Genomic DNA, 18,910 nt, shown 5'->3' with positions numbered 1-18,910 from the left:
ATGAAAAAGATTGTGTATATATGTATAGGGTTAGGGTCCCATATATATATATATATATATATATATATATATATATATATATATATATAAAATCCCATATATATACACACACACATACGCATATAAATCTGAATCATTTTGCTATACAGCAGGAATTAACACAACATTATAAATCAACTCTACATTTTTAAAAAATTGACTCTGAAATGCTTTCTCTTAAGCTGATACCAGCCTCTTCATCTGTACCCCTTCTCCATAGGTATGTCGGGGTTTACCTGTAAATCCGTCAATTCCTGATATGCATTCCAGGATTTGTCAACCATAGCATTCTTTCTCAGTCCGTAGATGGTGTCTGTCTTTCTCTCTCTTTCATACATACTCCTCGCCTTGCACATTCTACCCTCTTGTTACCTCTATGATCTTAAGGTTACAAGGAAATTAAAAAGCTGTTCCTTGTCACATGGAGATTGGGGACTCCTATGTAAAACAGTATTATTGTTTTAAAAATTGGGAATTATGCAAATACATACAAGTATTAGTTGCTCAGTCGTATCCGACTCTGTGTGACCCCATGGACTGTAGCCCACCAGGCTCCTCTATCCATGGAATTATCCAGGCAAGAATACTGGAGTGTGTTGCCAAAACTGGGAATAAAGACAAACCCAAAGAGGAAAATAAAAGTCACTTGTCATCCCACAGCCCAGAGATAACCACCCTTAATTTATTATTTTTCAGAAGTTCCTTCTTCTCTGCTTAGACACAAAACCTACTAATATCTGCTTATATGATAAACTCATTTGGTTTTTAGGGTCATAACTTGTCCAGTCTAATAATTATTTTGGTGGAAATGTGAAGATCTCAGGATCCAAATGCAACATTGAGGTTCAGACTCATAAAGAAGGCTAACAGACACATCCTATGTCTGTTAAAGGAGCCTTAAAAATTTTTTTATTGTTATATAACCTTGTAGGGAGAAGGAAATGGCAACCCACTCCAGTGTCCTTGCCTGGAAAATCCCATAGATGGAGGAGCCGGGTAGGCTACAGTCCATGGGGTCGCAAAGAGTCCGACATGTCATGCATTGGAGAAGGAAATGGCAGCCCACTCTAGTGTTCTTGCCTGGAGAATCCCAGGGATGGAAGAGCCTGGTCGGCTGCCATCTGTGGGGTCACACAGACTCGGACAGGACTGAAGCAACTTAGCAGCAGCAGCAGCAGCATATAACCTTGTATTTAATTTTTCTTCTAATTGATTGTGTGACCTTCAGAAAGGCTTATTTCAGGAACAAATAAGAAACATGCTTGGTCAGTTTAAACTTATAAGGTTACAGCAGCTGCCCAGATCTTCAGCAAATGACAGGATATCCTACTGTGAGCGGGTGTTGCTGTGGGTTGTACAACAGATCACCAGCCTAAATGTATTTTTTTTCGTATCAGCTCCAGGATCAGGGAGCTAATCTTTAATCCTGGATTACAGTCAACCAAAGGCTAGTAGTACATATAACAGATGTGTCCCTGCATTTGGTATTATGAGGAAATTTCACTCGATTAAAAAAGTTTTAATGATATCTTCATCTCCCATTTAGTATATTGGTGGTTAAGTGCAAATAAGGTAGTATGTAGAATTGAAGTTTTTTAATGCCAAATTTTTCCCAGTCTCAGAACAAGTATTGTTATAGACTTGTCTAGATAAACAAAGGAGAACTTATATGTTAAAGTGAGTGGGCTTGTGGCTTTTTCTTAGCCCTAGGGATCATGATGGGTATTGGAATTAAGATTGTAGTCATAGTGATGAATCAGAATGAAGATAAAAGCTGGGGAAGAGTACCATTGGGACAGATATAAAAGCAGTGGAGAGTCTGGGACCAGCCCTGGAGGGAGCCCAGCCGGTTTCCAGCATAATGAGGTTAGTTATCTTGCTTCTCAGTGATGCAGACCCCCAGCTTGTACAGTCTTGTTGCTGACATTCTTTTTGCTGCCATTTTCCTGTTCCTTGGCTCCCTACTAGGTATTGATCAGGACATTGGAATGGGACAGAGAGAACAAAATGCCGTGAATCAGTTTACCTTCTGGGAATCAGCTCTAGTAGAAACAATTGACAGAAAGGTGGTTGAAGTATTACTTTACACTCTGTGTTCCTGAATTACCAGTACTGTCCCCTTTATTTTTCCATGGATAATTAAGATTTGGTTGAGCATAGATGAATTAACACAGGTATGAGCTACTGTTGGTCAAGAAAATTTTTATTATTTGTTATAAATTCAACCTTTGATATTTGAGTGCCAAATATTTTTATCATTTATATTTCTTTTATTTTATAATTGAAGTATAGTTAATTTACAATATTATATTAGTTTCAGGTGTACAACATAGTAATTCAGTATTTTTATATATTTATTTAAAGTTGTTATAAAATATTGGCTATATTCCTTGTGCTGTACAATATATCCTTGTAGCTTATTTGCTTTATACATAGTAGTTTGTGCCACTTAATCCCCTACCCATATCCTGCGCCTCCCTCTTATCATTTGTATTTTAATAATTCATTTTTTTATTTTATAAAAATACCAAATAATAGGATTATTTATAAAATATATAGTAAGTTACAATATAAACATTATAAAATGATGTAAAAAGAAAGGATTATTTAACAAATTTTTTTAAATCACTAAATAACAATATGAAAAAATTAGTTTGCATTACATCCTGCAACAAATTAAGCTTCAGATGCAAAGGTTAAGCTTAAAAAATCAACTATAGATCACTCTTAGAAGATAGATTAGACAGTGAAAGAAATCACAAAGCAAATTACAGGCAACTATAAAAGTATTTTGTTTAAAACATGAAATTAAAAGAAAAATGCTTTGTAAGAAGTCTCTTCATATGTATCAAATAGAAAGCTCCTTCAAGTTTATGAGAACTGCAAACCCAAGTAAATAAATGGACAAGGGGTAAATTTGATAATTCATGCAAAGAAGATGTATTAAATGTGGAAAAAACATTCTACATCACTTGCAATTGAAATAATACACACTTATAAAACACTGTTTTATACCTAATTAAATTAGCACCAAAAAATAATTGGCAATAGTCATTGCTGGCAAAGTTGTAGTAAAAGAGACTCATGCTTTACTAATGTCAGCAAAAACTAGCAAAATTCTTTTGGATAGCAATTTGGAATGTATACCAAGAACCAGGAAGTTATACTCTTTAAGGACTGAATTTGAGGAATAATATAAAGAGAGAAAGAAGTATCAAATTTAAATTAGCAAACAAAAAAATAGAGACACTTAAGTACTGTGAAAGGTAAGAGGATACAGTAAACAGCTATTAATCTTATAAATAAAAACTGTAAATGTATGGGGAATACATAATACATGAAAAAATTGTACATCACATACACTCTTACATAGCTATATGCATATAAACAAAGACAAAATGAGAACAGAATATGGGTTGGGATTTCAGATAAAATATATGCTTTTCTGTTTCTTTCTAGAATTTTCTAATGTTTTCTAGTACTTAACAGTAAATAAAGATTGAGTAAGTAGAGAAAAACAGCTAAAGATTGTCTAATTTTAGTAATTATGTATTAAAAATTAGAGTAACCTGAATTTTTGTAGAGTTATTTGGAAAAATATTGCCCAGTTATGCTCTTGCTCAAAATCCAGTGCTAGTACTTAGCCCCGAGAATGGTCAAAATGACACTGTGTTCAGTTCTTTACTGGACCACTAATGAGTAACTCTTTCAGTATACATGGGTCCCATGTGTACCACACGAATAAGCCTGTGAGGATGAAAACTCTTAGATGCCATAAAGATAACTTAAAGCAGTCAAGACTGTAACTTACTGTTTCCACCCAAATTTTACTTGGTATTGTTTGTTCCTTTGGTGATTTCATATTTGTGAGCTATTCGTGTTTTAGAGAGGTTTGTTTTTGCAGAGCATCTATTCAGTTTCAGTAGAGCAGAAACCTTTAATGCTGGTCATACCAGAAGCATGGGCCAAATGCCCATGCTATTAATCTCCCTCACTGTAATTTTTTCTGCACTATGTAGTATTTTATTTGGAAGGTCATGTTTTAACCATTGTAACAAGAAAACACATCTTATTAAGAATCTATGGAATTTCTTTTCTCTCGAAATAGAGAAAACTAGAAAAGAGAGAAATGTAGTTCCCTTCCACTCTCTGCTTTTGCTTCATCAACATAGTAGTGAGTTGATTTGCTTTCAAGACCAGAATATCTTCAAAGTTGATTCAACACTACTTGGTTCAGTGTTCTACAAACTGTAGCCTTTAAGTGACTGGTGATCTGGCAAGAATCTCTCATAACCTTTAACATTGTCATCATCTTCTCCTCACTTCACAGGGCTCCTAGCTCTTTGATGTTCATTTCTGTCCAGTGTAGCGATAATGCACTGGCAGAAAGGATAATCAGTGGATTATAGTCTTCTTTTCAAGTTTCATGAAATTAAAACACATATTGATTGAATTTTTGATCTATTTTAAATAGTATTTTATTCACTATAAAAGTAATATATGCTGAAAGTTACAGTATTGTAAATCAACTATACTTCAATAAAATAAAAGTAATATAGGCTTATAGTTTACATTTTTTAATACAGAAAAGGATAAATGATATAACATGAATCATCAATAATGCCACCACTTAGAAATGACCCCTGTTACATTTTTGGTGCAAACAGAAATTAAACTTTAAGAGAAACTGGCAAATACTGCATCTATATGTATAAGTTTATCAAAACTAATAAATGACCCTCTCTTTCAATTACTTCATGGGAGGGAAGGTGGTATAGCAGAAAAAACACTGTCCCTGGACTCAAGCCAGTTCCAAGGTCCTTGGCCCTGTTTTGCCACTTACCAATTTTGACTTTCAGTTGTTTAAGGCCTGGTTACCCTTTGCCTTAGTTTTCTCATATTTAAGTAACCATAATATGGCCAGACTTGTAGGATTGTTGTAAGAATTAAACATATGACAGACCTAAAACACTCTGCTAGTGTCTGGCATATAGTAAGTACTAAATAAAAGGTAAATACTAATTTACTTGTTATACATCGTTAGGTCCTCAGGAGAGTATCACTGAAAATGCATTCAACAAGGATTAATTGGGCACCTGCGCTAGAATTCAGAGAGGACTAAAGCCACATTTGTAATGGGTAATAAGGTAGGGATAATGACGTAGAGACAGAAGGGTGAACTGACTGAACAAGCAAGCTTCAAGGGAGGAGGTGGGGCTGCGGGAGTGGCAGGATATGTTTTGTCCGGAGGCAGTTATATTGGAGATTTCCCATCTGCAGGATTTCACTGGTTAAAATCTATACAAACTAATACATATGAATATCTCTATGATATCAAGACCCATAGAAAAGTTCCATCTTTTAGCAAGTTACCAGGTGAGAGACAAAAGTTGAGGTCATTCTGGGTGATGGTGAAATTGGTCCCTGCAGAGTGGCCTTGTAGGATGGCCCCTGAGCAGATTCCAGGATCTCCTTATGCTTGTTTCTCACTTGTGTGCCTAGATACTTGGGAAGTGCCATTTGAGGAGATCTCAGAGCTACAGTGGCTGGGTAGTGGAGCCCAGGGAGCTGTCTTCTTGGGCAAGTTCCGAGCGGAGGAGGTGGCCATCAAGAAAGTGAGAGAACAGAATGAGACGGATATCAAGCATTTGAGGAAGTTGAAGCACCCTAACATCATCGCTTTCAAGTAGGTCAAGGCTTTTTTTTTTTTTTAAGTAATAGATTTTCTTTCCCTCAGTACATACATGTAAGTTCCTGACTTAAAAGACATGTTAAGAATACTCTACAGACTTAGCAATGTGCTAGGTGCTTTGGGAGGATACCAAGGAACTATTATATTAGAATCATGTTTTTGAGAATTTGATAGTCTAATAGCTCTTTTTGCCAGAGCACACAGTGCTTGGAAGGGAGGGAGATACATGGGACAGAGAGGGAGAAGGTGAACTCCTGCCATGCAGTCAGATCTGCTGAATCAATGTAATTTATCCATAGCATAACAGAGGCCTCTTCAAGATAACCTGAACACCTTCAAGTTCAATTAAGAAAACAAAGCTAGCATCTGAAGTGATCAGCGGATAATTAGTTCCTTGTAAATAGAGGTGTATTTTCTTATTAGTTTCCATTAGTGTCTCCTCTAAAATATTAATTTGTAGTAACAGGCACCTTCAGAATATTTCTCCCTAAAAAAAAATAAAATTAAAAAAAAAAAAAAGAATATTTCTCCCTGCCTCAGCTTTTGCCAGGTTCCTTTTCAAGGAATGCCAAAACTGGCTTTCTAAATCTAATAATAGAATTCGTGATTATAGTAAGTCAAATGATACATTTATTTCACAAAGTGGTTGTTTTCAAAGAGAGTGTGAACATACCTTTCTAGTTTAGACCCTCATTTTCCTAGTGTTGGCTGGGATCCTCAGAGGCAAATTTGTGGAAGGTACCAGATTTGGTCGTGCCAAGAGAATATGTGCTTTATGGACTTCCCCTGTGGCTCAGCTGGTAAAGAATTCGCCTGCAATGCAGGAGACCTGGGTTCGATCCCTGGGTTGGGAGGATCCCCCGGAGAAGGGAAAGGCTACCCACTCCATATTCTGGCCTGAAGAATCCCATGGACTGTATAGCCCATGGGGTCGCAAAGAGTTGGACACGCCTGAGCAACTTTCACTTCACTTCAGTTCCCTTTCAAGAGGACATGTGTACGCTCTTCTGCCTGTACCTTTCCCTTGAGCTCCTTCTCTTACCAGCGTTGAAAATTCCTAGGCTTGAACAAATGAATGATGTGTGGCTTAAGAGGAAGAAAGGTGAAGAATGGGAAAGAAAACCTTTAGGAAGGATGAAAGATTAGAAATTGGAGCCTCTTGGTATATTTTTATATAATATATATTGAGTTTATATATAGGCAAATAATATGACCAATGAGGCTATAGCTAAAAAGTGGACTAACTTAAAATTCCCCTTCCCTAACCTGGGAGGGACTTCTTCCAGCCCCTCAAGAGGAATCCTTTCCTTAAGAAAACTCTCCTTGTAAAGTTAAACGTGTCATTCAACAATTTCTAATTGGAATCATATCCCCAAAGCAAGGAATAAAAATCTTGGGTACAGGTTTTGTAAAATGGATTTAGATGTGTGTTAAGGTTGAATTTTGATTCCCAAACAACACCCCTTATGGAAAGGGAAAGAAGTGTGAAAAGAAAAGAAGCTGTGTCAACTGGGATACTAAATGGAGTCTTTGGATTCATTTCCTTGTAGAAGAAACATCCCTGCAGAGGACATGGAGAGAACTTCAGTTGCTATAGTGATTCTATTATTGGTTGCCCTAGGAGGGCCAGGAGGATGTGAGAGTAAAACAAAGTACTATGGAGACCAATCATAATCCTTCCCAAGATGATAAGTTTCACAAGACAATGGGTGGAGAAACTCCCTTCTTTCCTTTATTTTACTTCACTGAGAGGATCATCATTATAGCATGGTATACTCTCATAAGTGGAAGGAAGAGCCTTTTACTTAACTAAATTTTAAGCTTAAATCACAGGGTTTGAGACATAGAATATTCTATGGATGAGCATGGCTTTTTGGCCTCCTGAAGTGAACTAGGCTGTGAGTCTCAGGACTGAGGGCTTTCTAGCAGGATGTCGTGGATAACTGAAAGTAGAAATGAGTCCTCAGAAGGCAAGTGTGAGAAGGTGGATTTTTTCCTCTTTTCTTTTGTTTCTTCCTTTTTACTCAGGGTCTTTTCCCCACCTTACCCTCTGACCCTCCCACCGGCATGTACAGTTTTCAGCATTGTGGATAAGGACTGCTTTATTGGTGTCCAACTCTTTAGGCTGAAGATGCTTGAAGGTCTTTACCTCTACATGGGAAACAATAGTGAGACTGTGTCCCTGGCCCATTACACCAAGCTCTTGAGGCATTGTTCAGTGTTGTGTTTGCAGCCGTCTGTGCCATTGTGTTGCCTGGCCAGTGAATCACTCAGGAGTGTCTGGAAGATATCGAAGCGTGATTAGATGTTAGTACGTCTCTCTGGATACTGATTTCTGTACTTTCAGCTTCTTTTGAAGTTAGCAGAAACCATGCACAGAAGGGAAGTGCAAGTAAATAATGTGATATTCTCTTTTTCTTCTAATTTTTTAAGCAATCTTTTAAGAAAAGCCAACCTGCCTGTTTCTAATGGAATTGGGTGCCAAAGGGAAGAAAAGGTGGCAATTAGAAGTGATTATAAAGCTGTTATTTATAGCTACTAAGAAGCCTTGTCATAGTACAGGGCTGATGGAATGATTGCTTCCCATTTGTCAGTCAAGAAAGATGAAAAGTATATAGAATATCACTGTTTGACGATGTTTGTCTGACAAGCTAAACATAATTGAATAGGATGCTGAGTAGTTTCAAACAAATATTTGCTTTGTTGTTCTTAAGCGCATTACATTATGTCTGCCCTTACTCATCATTTCTCTGTAGTAAAAACTCAATTGTCTATTTGTAGTTGCCGTATACTTGTGCTCCACTGAGGTTTCCTGAAAGTCAAGTAACAGAAACTTGAAAAAAATTTTTTCTTTAAAAATCAAGACGAGCATCTTCTTTGGTGGGCCAGTGGTTAAGAATCCGACTGCTAATGCAGGGAACACGGGTTCAATCTCTGGTCAGGGAAGATCCGACATGTCATGGGGCAGCTAAGCCTGTGCACCGCAACTTCTGAGCCTGCGCTCTCTGCAACAAGAGAAGCCACACTGCAAGGACGCCCCCGCTCACAGCAGCTAGAGAGAGCCCAAATGCAGCAACGAAGAGCCAGTGCAGCCAAAAATGATCATTCTTTTAATCAAGATAAGAATTCTGGGGGGCTTAGAAAATGATAGGAAAGTAATAGAAATAGCTTTGTGGCATTTGACAGGCACATCAAGGCAGGGAAAATGAAAACTAATTATACTTCTTCATAACCTGCCATTGTTTTAAGACTTTCACAAGCCACTGCTTCTAAATTCTTTTACCACTTATGGCAGCCTAAGAGATAGGACATGAATTGGTAGCTGGTTGAGGACTTTAGCTGGGAGTCTGGTAGGTAGAATAATGATATTCTTTTGGAGGAGGGCATACATATCATTAAGAGATAAGACACAGAGAATTGCTCATGGTAATTTTTTTTTATCGTATTTTCAGAACAAAACTGTGAAGTAAAGTTAATATGATTTTCCCACTTTTATAAGATAACAGTATTAATATAAGAATCCCCAGTATGCTTGTCTATACAGACTTTTACGAACTTTAAGAAAGGAGGCCGTGTAGTGTAGTGAGTGGAAAGCACATGACCTTTGAAGTTAGACAGACTGGATTGAAATCCGAGCTCTGTCATGTTTAGCTGTATGATCTAGTCAGTTTTCCTCTCTAAGCCTTAGCCTGTAGAAATGGAAAAGATAGTATCTATCATGCAGTGATTTGGGGCAGATTAAATAAGGCAGTTAACTAACACGTAAGCATGCCTGACACACGGAAGATGTTCTTTTGTGTTGTTATGCTGCCTCCTACCCCTCGCTTCTGCACCTGTTTGTGCAAAGGCTTTATCAGCAAAGAATGTTCAGGTGAAGTTAAGAAATTTTTGTCAAGAACTTGCTGTGAACTTCCAAGCCATGTGGTAGGAAGAAAAGAACTTGAAGACTTTTTCCTTCTAGGAGCTGATAATCTGTAGAGGGAGAGAAAAATAGTATATAAAAAATTAATTGTAGCATAGGAAATTAGAGAAAAGAAAGATTTTTTAGACTGGAATAATCAGGAAAGTCTTCATAGAAGATGTAGGAATTAATGAAAATAGAGGCTGCATAGGTATATAATAGAATGTGTGACATTATTTTTATTCTAAACAGAAATGCTTTTCAGATACTTATAATACAGAACATTGATTCTTTTGGTATTCAGTCTAATTATCGTAAATTTGAGTATTTTAAAATTCAACGAATTTAATGGTAAAAATAGAAATATTTTACTTGAATTCTCTCTATACATTATATATAAAACTTCCATTTAATTTTTAAGGGAAGACACTTAAGTTATTCTTAATCTAAAAGAAAAGTGTCCAGCCTACACAAGTCTCAGAGAAAGATGCTCTTTGTTTTGGAATGACAAAGTCCCACAGAAAAAGCACCGATACAGCATAGCGTATAGATACCTGAGGGCTTCCCAGGTGGCACAGCAGCAGAGAATCCACCTGCAGTGCAGGAGACACAAGTTCAGTCCCTGAATCAGGAATATCCCTTGGAGAAGGAAGTGGCAACACTCCAGTGTCCTTGCCTGGGAAATCCCATGGACAGAGGAGCCTGGCAGGCTTCAGCCCATGGGGTTGCAAAAGAGTTGGACACAACTTAGCGACTAAACAATAATAGATATCTGAAGTGAACAAAACAAACTAAAATTGTCTATATGCTAACAAAGAAACATGTAGACTACAGGGATTTAAGTGGTAATTTAAGAATCGGGATATATATGCATTTTATAAATAATTTGGATAGAAAACCTGTCTTTATTAAATTTATTAAATATTTTTAAAGTATGAATATGTATACATGTATGTTTATGTGATCTGTGTGTTCATGTATATGTCTGTGTTTTCTTGAAAGGGGTGTTTGTACTCAGGCCCCATGTTACTGTATCATCATGGAATACTGTGCCCATGGACAACTCTATGAGGTTTTGCGAGCTGGCAGGAAAATCACACCTCGATTGCTAGTAGACTGGTCCACGGGAATTGCAAGTGGAATGAATTATTTGCACCTTCATAAAATTATTCATCGTGATCTCAAATCACCTAAGTGAGTTCTGGAGCTAACTTTTCAGTCATTTTCTTTTATTGAAATATGGAATTTTATCAATCATAATGAAGCTTTTAGACTATTTTCAGTTCAATTTAATTAAGCAGAGTGGATATCTCTATTTGTGTATTTTGGAGAGTGTTATTAACCTCCTTACTTACCTATATGGCAGATATGTCCAGGCACCTGTGTGGTTTTCCCTTTTTGTTGCTTTGCAATTGTACAACTATGAAACAAATTACATTATTAACCAAAGAATTCACTTTCCATCATCTCAGATAATGAATGCCAGACTTTCCCACTGGAAGACTTGTTTTCCTAGTGTGTTTCCCCCAGAAAACCAATTTTCCAAAACTGAGTTTCAGAAATATATACAACAGAATAAAAATAGATTAAAAAATAAACCAGAGGCAAAGAGAAAGTAAAAACATTAACTAAAGCTTGTCCACAAAATGTATGCCATAAGTTTCTGTACAGTCACTACAAGTGGATTACGAATTTGGCTTTGAGCTTCCTAGAATCTAAGCAAAGAAGTAAACAAGTAAAGTTCCACAGTGTCCATTAAACAATATAAGTTGGTTATTTAAGAGAAGCAGAGCTGTTTCTAGTAATCTTTGTTTTCAGAATGATTCTTTGGTTCCCAATAACCCACTTTAAGAGGAATGCTTATTCAAGTTTCCCAAAGTGCATGAAGAAAGGAAAGAAACTGATTAAATAGTACATTTCAATGTGGCTCCTATTTTTATACATTATTTTCATTATTTTCCATCACATTTTGTTGAGAGAAGCAGAAAAGAATCTTTTCCTAAAACATTTTTGCATACTGCTTTCATGATTTACAACATTTAAAAATACTTGATCATATCTGCTTTAATTTTGGCAAAAGAATGTATGGAAGAGATGTAATAAGTATCATTATTCTTATTTTATGTAAGATAATCTAGAGCTCAGAGCCCAAAGTCATGGAGGTAGTGCTTGAACCCAGAACTTAGATCCTTCCTTGTCCTGATAAGATGAGGGATCCACAGTGAGTCCTGCCCCTCCTCCATGGGAGATACAAAATCTGTCCTTGATTATCAATTGTAAAGCAGCTCTAGTTTATCACTGTTAATGTCAACAATGTTTATTACAGTCCTTAGCTCACTTAAAAACCTCCTTGCTTTCCTTACACAAAAACGTTATTATAGTATTCATTCCTTCTGTTCACATTTTTAACACAATCTCTTGTTTCTGCCATCCACTGCATACATAGAAAGCACACAAGATACCTTGCCGAAGACCTGTTTGAATGGCCTCCTTCTTAATCAGCTTGTTTTCCTTAAGAATTACTCCCTCTTCAGTCTGTGTCTGACGCGGGATGCAGCATGCTTGGGGCTGGTGCATGGGGATGACCCAGAAAGATGTTATGGGGAGGGAGGTGGGAGGGGGGTTCATGTTTGGGAATGCATGTAAGAATTAAAGATTTTAAAATTTAAAAAATAAAAAACTAAAATTAAAAAAAAAATAAAATAAAAAAATAAAATTTAAAAAAAAAAAAAAGAATTACTCCCTCTTATATTAGGGGATTCTCTGGCTCTTCAGTGGTTAGGACTCAGCACTTTCACTGCTGTGGCCCAGGTTCAAGCTGTGTGGATTGCCCCCGACCCCAAAACAAAAGACTTACTGTTCAGATTATTTCTCTATATCATTAAGCCTCTGAACCCCTAACTCCTTAACACTCTAATGTTCTAAACAGGCTATTTCAAGTGAATTCAGGCAGTGTCTGAGGGTGCTAGCACTCTGGACTTGACTGGCACTGGATTATACTCTGAGGCTAGCAAAAGCAGTTTGCCCCAGGCCACATCTCAGATCACTATTACAACAAGTAAAATGTGTAACAAATTATATAACTAAGAAATTATAACAAGTAAAATATTCTACACATGACTTATGTAGAATCTGTGCTTAAATTTATTCCTGCTTTTCCTTAGCTACATTAACAGAATCCCAGCATACTTACTTGCCTTTTATATTAATGAATCCTGTGTGTCATGGTTCCATGCATGATTTTAGTTGGCCATTATTTAAACAGTGTTTTAAAAGAAGTGTTTTTCCCATTGGATTGTCTGAGACTGGCAAGGATGAGAATCAATGTTTATTGAGATGGGTGCTTTACATTGCTTATCTCATTTAATTCAAATGAAAATTTTATGAGATCATTAATTACAGACTCGTAATGCCTTATCCAAAACTCCTGAAGTCAGATGATTTCAAAAGGTAGCATAGGGCATTACATTACACCCCCAGCAAAGTCTGGGGCAACACCCTATAATCATACACATTCATAAATCGATGGCAAAGCCTTTGATAGTCACACAAAATGGGATAAGTAAATTGAGTTTGTTTTATACATATGAGAAAATATTTATAAACCATTTCCAGAGATGTTTGAATTGTGAATAAGATACTGTGACCTAAACTGTCTCTATCTTACAGATGAGAAAACTGGCTTAGAAGAATTAAGTAATTGGCAAAGGTCACACAGTTAGCAAGTGGCAGAGGAAGGATAAAACCAGGTGTAGCAAGCCCAGTATGCTGCGCTGCTCACAAGCGTAAATGATGCTGCTCCTGGTGGGTAGCTAAGGCCGCAGTAGTACTGGAACTGGAGAGCTGAGTTCTGCAACGTAGGAGGCAGCGAACAAAATCTTCAGTTGCCAGTTAGTCATGATTTTCATTAGTACTAACGCTCTGAATCCTTTCTTTATTTCTTTTTAAAGTGTTTTAGTGACTCACACAGATGCAGTAAAAATTTCAGATTTTGGTACATCTAAGGAACTCAGTGATAAGAGTACCAAGATGTCCTTCGCTGGCACAGTCGCCTGGATGGCACCAGAAGTGATACGGAATGAACCTGTCTCTGAAAAGGTCGATATATGGTGAGTGATGCCATCTGTCCCAACCAAAAAGCGTGTTCCCACTTTTACCCTATTAGCGCTTCCTCTTTCAACACCTCTCCTCACCCAAAATACTCTTTAGTATTACTCAGTTCTAGTTGATCTCAGTCTCATGTAACCCAAGGTACTACCCAGTGTGATGACACTTGGTAAGAAGGATTGGGAGAGGAGGAATTGGGGTGAGTATCCACTCAGTGAATCATCAGTTTTGGGGGTTCATCAAGAGAAAATGCTGAACTTTCTGGAAAACTAACCAATACAGTATTGTAAAGCAAAATAAAGTAAAAATAAAAATTTAAAAAAATTCAAATAAATAAATAAAAATAAAACCAGCTTAAACATCAATAAATAAATAAATAAAAGTTTACTTCAAATAGCCATTTAGTGTAAAAGTCTTTCTGAAATATATTACATAATTCTTTCCTTCTTGAATAAAACATGGTAAACGAAGTTTACTTATTCTCAGACCATCATCAGGTGTATTAGTGATGTACTTTGCTGCAATACAGTTACATGCTTTGAGGTATATGGGACTATTTGCCCTTTTATTAAACAGTCCTGATAGACTATGCTTTTTGCAGGGGGGGAACAGGAAGAGGTATTCATCTTTATTTTCTTTTCCTCTGAAGTTCCAAATCTCTGCTATTAACAGTATATTTTCCTATAGTTGCTTTTCTTCCATTCTTAAAATTGGCGACTAGTAACTTTTAGACTTAAAACCAAAGTAATAGCCTATATTAAAACTGGCTATAATTTTAAAGTAAATAAGATAAAGTAGAAATGTGAGATCATTTGTAATTTGGGTAATTATTACCAAAGTGTCCTCATTAGGGATTTCATCAATTTATGTTCCCAACAGAAATGTATAAGAGAGTTTTTTCAGGCTCACCAACAAAATGTGTTCCACTTTGGGATCTTCTGCCAACCATATAGGTAAAAACAAATGGTGTCCTAGGTGCAGTTTTAATTTGCATATCTCTTCTTATAATTAAGGTTGTACTTTTTTCATATACACACCCATTTGTAATTTCTTATTTACACATTAATCCTTTACTAAGTTTTCTGATATTTTATTCTTATCAACTTATAGGAGTATTTTATATATTAAGGAAATTATCCTTCTGTGTATATGAATTACAGATACTTTTCACTTTTGTTGTTTTGCTTATGTTAGAGGGTTTCTCCATGTCAAGATTTTCTTTTAAGCAGTTTATCAGTCTCTCCTGTTATGACTTCTGGATTTCTTAATTAGAAAAGCTTTCACTACTCTTAAGATTTTTTTTTTCCATATGTTCTTTGAGAATTTTTAGGATTTCATTTCTCACATTTAAATCTTTGATGCATTTGGAATTTATCTTAGTGTAAGATAAAGTATAATTTTTTCCCCAGTTGTCCCAATAGTATTTATTGAATAACCAATTTTTCCCTACTGGTTTAAGATGTAACTTCCGTCATATACTCAATTCATATATGTATTTGGTCTAGATGTATTTCTAGACTTCTATTCCTTTCCATTAGCCTAGCTGATTATTCATCACCACTGTTAATTTCTGAAGCTTTGTAGTATGTTTTAATATCTGATATTTGTTACCCTTCATTAATTTTCTTTTTCAGAGTTTTCCTGGCTGTTTCTATTTTTTCTATAGCAATATTAGAGTTTATGTGTTTGATTGAAAATTACTAAATGGCTAAAATACAAATCAGTCTTTCTGAAATATCTTCTGTGCTTGTTCCCGGGGCTACTATAGGTCTTTTGGAGTGGTGCTTTGGGAGCTGCTAACAGGGGAGATTCCGTACAAAGATGTAGACTCTTCAGCCATTATTTGGGGGGTTGGAAGCAATAGCCTACACCTTCCAGTTCCTTCCACTTGCCCTGATGGATTCAAAATCCTTATGAAGCAGACATGGTAAGAAATAAGTTTCTCCCAATATTCTCTTCTACCTTCTTCCTCAAAACCATATTTAAAACTTCTCTAAACAGCAGGGACGTCTCCAACGTGTATTTGGAATGAATAACCTTACTTTGTGTAAAGTCTAGGAGCCTTGGAATTTGAGAACTTTGGATTCACATACTAGTTCTGCCCTTTTCTATCTGTGTAATTTGAGGCATGTCATCCAAGTGGCAGTTTTCTCATTTGTGAAATGGGGGTAGTATGATTAATTAAAAATTATAAATAAAGAATTTGGTCTGATATCTTGAAGCAGTAGGCCTTAGTAAATGAAAGCTATCACCACTTTGCCAGTTCTCAAGGATCATTATTATCAAACAGATTCTAGAGATTTCTAGTTCATCGTTAGAGGCGTCTCATAATTGTATTTTCCTGTTGTTCTTCAGTACATCAAAACTACCTGAGATATAGCCACACATGGAGTCAGAAATGTTTTTGTTTTTGTTTTTCTGTAAAGTAGAATAAAATCTTTATCCTCCTGGATACAACTTCTGAAATGCACAAGCTTTTTTTTTTTTTTAACTTTTAGGCAGAGTAAACCTCGCAACCGACCTTCTTTTCGGCAGACACTCATGCATTTGGACATCGCGTCTGCAGATGTACTTGCCACCCCACAAGAAACTTACTTCAAGTCTCAGGTAAGTCTGGAAACTCTTCCAGGTCCTGCTAAACAGACAGGGAACTCTCAATGAAAAGGAGTCTCTCCTAGAAGAGGGCATTCTGATTCTTAGAACAGTTACGTAGCTTGACTCATTGTGAAACAGTAATGATGACTATTATAAACGTCACACATACAACTTTGGCGTTTTTTTAACACTTTGGAGTTTTGGAGGGTTTTTAAGCACTTAACATATATGAATTCTCTTATTTGAAAATACCTTGTAGTAAAATATCATCTTCATAGTGGGTTATGGTGAAATTGTTGGAGAAAAAAGAGGAAAAGAAGATATGAAAACTGTAGTGTACCTACATTTGAATTAAAACTATTGCTAACCTTCATGAAGGTATTGCTTTCCTTAAAGTTAGAAAAGCTGAAGTAAAGAGGAGGAAAGATGAAGCCCAGAGAGAGCCTGTGACAGAATTAGGCCCAAGAGAACCTTTTCTCTACCTTTTCACCTAGTAGCTCCAAATAAAATATAATTTAATGTATCTGTTAGCCTTTACTACAAAACATACAGCATGGTGTTTTAATATTCATAAATTCTACCACCTTTTTCTCCCAATGTAAAGTTTACCTCTCCATAAATAGTTAAAAATACCCTTCTAGTTCCTAGAATTTTTCAGTTATTTACAGGCTGATTTGCTTCAGTCTGAAATTCAGACCATCTCTAGCTAATGATAATAAAGTATTTGTGAACTAATGAGGGAGGTACTGGGAAAAGTAACAGATTTTGAGCATAAATCCCTGTCCTGTGGCCTTGGATAAGTCATTAAACTTCCGTAAACCTCAGCTAACTCATCTAAACAGTGAAGATGACCATGTTTTCCCTTCCTTGTGGAGTTTTGGTGAGGATCAGATAAGATAAACATGCAAGTGCACTGGAGGCTGTAGAGAGCTGTTTGATTGCAAGATGTTATTATTCATCTCCCGCAAAGCTATAAAGATTAAGCCTTCTTTGAGGTTGTATGTTCTGGGTACTTTTTCTGATGAACTCCTGAGATGGATAAGAATGGCAACTAGGGAGCTCCTATTAATTGTGTTTTGACAAATTATCCTCCCACAATGGGCAAGAACTAGTTTTTTAGCACATAGTTTTGCTTATTGATAGCCCTCTTGTACCTGAGGCCTTGCCTCCTGCCTGCTGCCAGAATTCTCTCCACAGCAGTCATCAACCAATAGTTGTTTAACTGCTGGTCGCCACCTTCCCCCCAAACTATCAGTCAAGGGTGCTGCCAAGAACCCAGCTGATGTCTTCCTGAGAGAACATGCTTCATCTGTTTCTCATCAATAGCACTTGTATAAAGAAGCAGCATATATAGAACAGATGAGCAAAGCAACCAATTTCAGTACAATATTAGATTCTGCCAAAGCTATTGCTTCATTCCTGGACAATAAACCATTTCTCCAAGTAGACAATTATTGCTCCTGGTGTTCAATTACGTTTGATAGAAGTCTTTAGAAAACATTTTAGCCTGGTCGTAGATCCCAGCTGCTAGGTGCATCTTGTGCCCTGCTTCTGAGCTCTTCTACAACCCTGTCTTTGCACCGTTTTGAGTGCCACCATTGTTGCTGTTGTTCAGTCACTAAGTCGTGTCCAACTCTTTGTGACCCCATGGACTGCAGCGCACCAGGCTTCCCTGTCCTTCACTATCTCCCAGAGTTTGCTCAAATTTATGTCCAGTGATGCTATCTAACCATTTCATCCTCTGCCACCCTCTTCTTTGCCTTCTTTCCCAGCAGGGTCTTTTCTAATAGGTTGACTCTTCACATCAGGTGGCCAGAGTATTGGAGCTGCAGCATCAATCCTTCCAATAAATATTCAGGCTTGACTTTCTTTAGGCTTGAGTGGTTTGACCTCCTTGCTACCCAAGGGACTCTCAAGAGTCTTCACAGCTCCACAGTTCGAAGGCATCAATTCTTCGGCGCTCCGCCTCCTTTATGATGCAACTCTCACATCCATACATGACTACTGGAAAAACCATAGCTTTGACTATATGGACCTTTGTTGGCAAAGTGATATCTCTGCTTTTTAATATGCTGCCTAGGTTTGTCATAGTTTTTCTTCCAAGGAGCAAGTGTAATTTCGTGACTACCCAGTGCCACTGTGACCACCCAGAAACTCCAGGGCTGGGAGTTGCAGAGACAGATAGCTCATTAGAGGGATAGACTGTTCTGCCTTAAGAGTAATTTAATCATGAGCAAGTAAGTCCTAGAAACAAGCTTGTGCTCACTGGGGGAGGTAGTAAGGAGGACTCATGCACTAATCAAGAATTAAGACCTTTCTGACTCAGAATCTAAGATTTCCTACTACTTATAGCCCCTCAACAGAGAAGGCAATGGCACCCCACTCCAGTACTCTTGCCTGGAAGATCCCATGGACAGAGGAGCCTGGTAGGCTGCAGTCCATGGGGTCGCCAAGAGTCAGACATGACTGAGCGACTTCACTTTCACTTTTCACTTTCATGCATTGGAGAAGGAAATGGCAACCCACTCCAGTGTTCTTGCCTGGAAAATCCCAGGGACGGGGGAGCCTGGTGGGAG

At 37.1% G+C, this 18,910-nt stretch overlaps 1 protein-coding gene across 7 annotated transcripts in view; it reads left to right on the top strand.

The window, feature by feature from the left end:
• Window positions 1-18,910, top strand: part of MAP3K13 (mitogen-activated protein kinase kinase kinase 13) — a 160,208-nt gene that overhangs the window by 115,590 nt on the left and 25,708 nt on the right. For all 7 annotated transcript variants that reach the window (XM_069558519.1, XM_069558510.1, XM_069558527.1 and 4 more), the window contains 5 exons: window positions 5,542-5,725; window positions 10,635-10,826; window positions 13,583-13,741; window positions 15,508-15,666; window positions 16,238-16,346. In XM_069558519.1, coding sequence (XP_069414620.1) covers window positions 5,542-5,725; window positions 10,635-10,826; window positions 13,583-13,741; window positions 15,508-15,666; window positions 16,238-16,346 — 803 coding nt within the window. The remainder of the gene's footprint in view (window positions 1-5,541; window positions 5,726-10,634; window positions 10,827-13,582; window positions 13,742-15,507; window positions 15,667-16,237; window positions 16,347-18,910) is intronic.

The sequence above is a fragment of the Ovis canadensis genome, chromosome 1 (genome assembly GCF_042477335.2).
Source record: "Ovis canadensis isolate MfBH-ARS-UI-01 breed Bighorn chromosome 1, ARS-UI_OviCan_v2, whole genome shotgun sequence".
Lineage (NCBI taxonomy): Eukaryota > Metazoa > Chordata > Mammalia > Artiodactyla > Bovidae > Ovis > Ovis canadensis.
The sequence above is the reverse complement of the archived record's forward strand: the minus strand, read 5'-3'. Positions and strand labels throughout refer to the sequence as shown.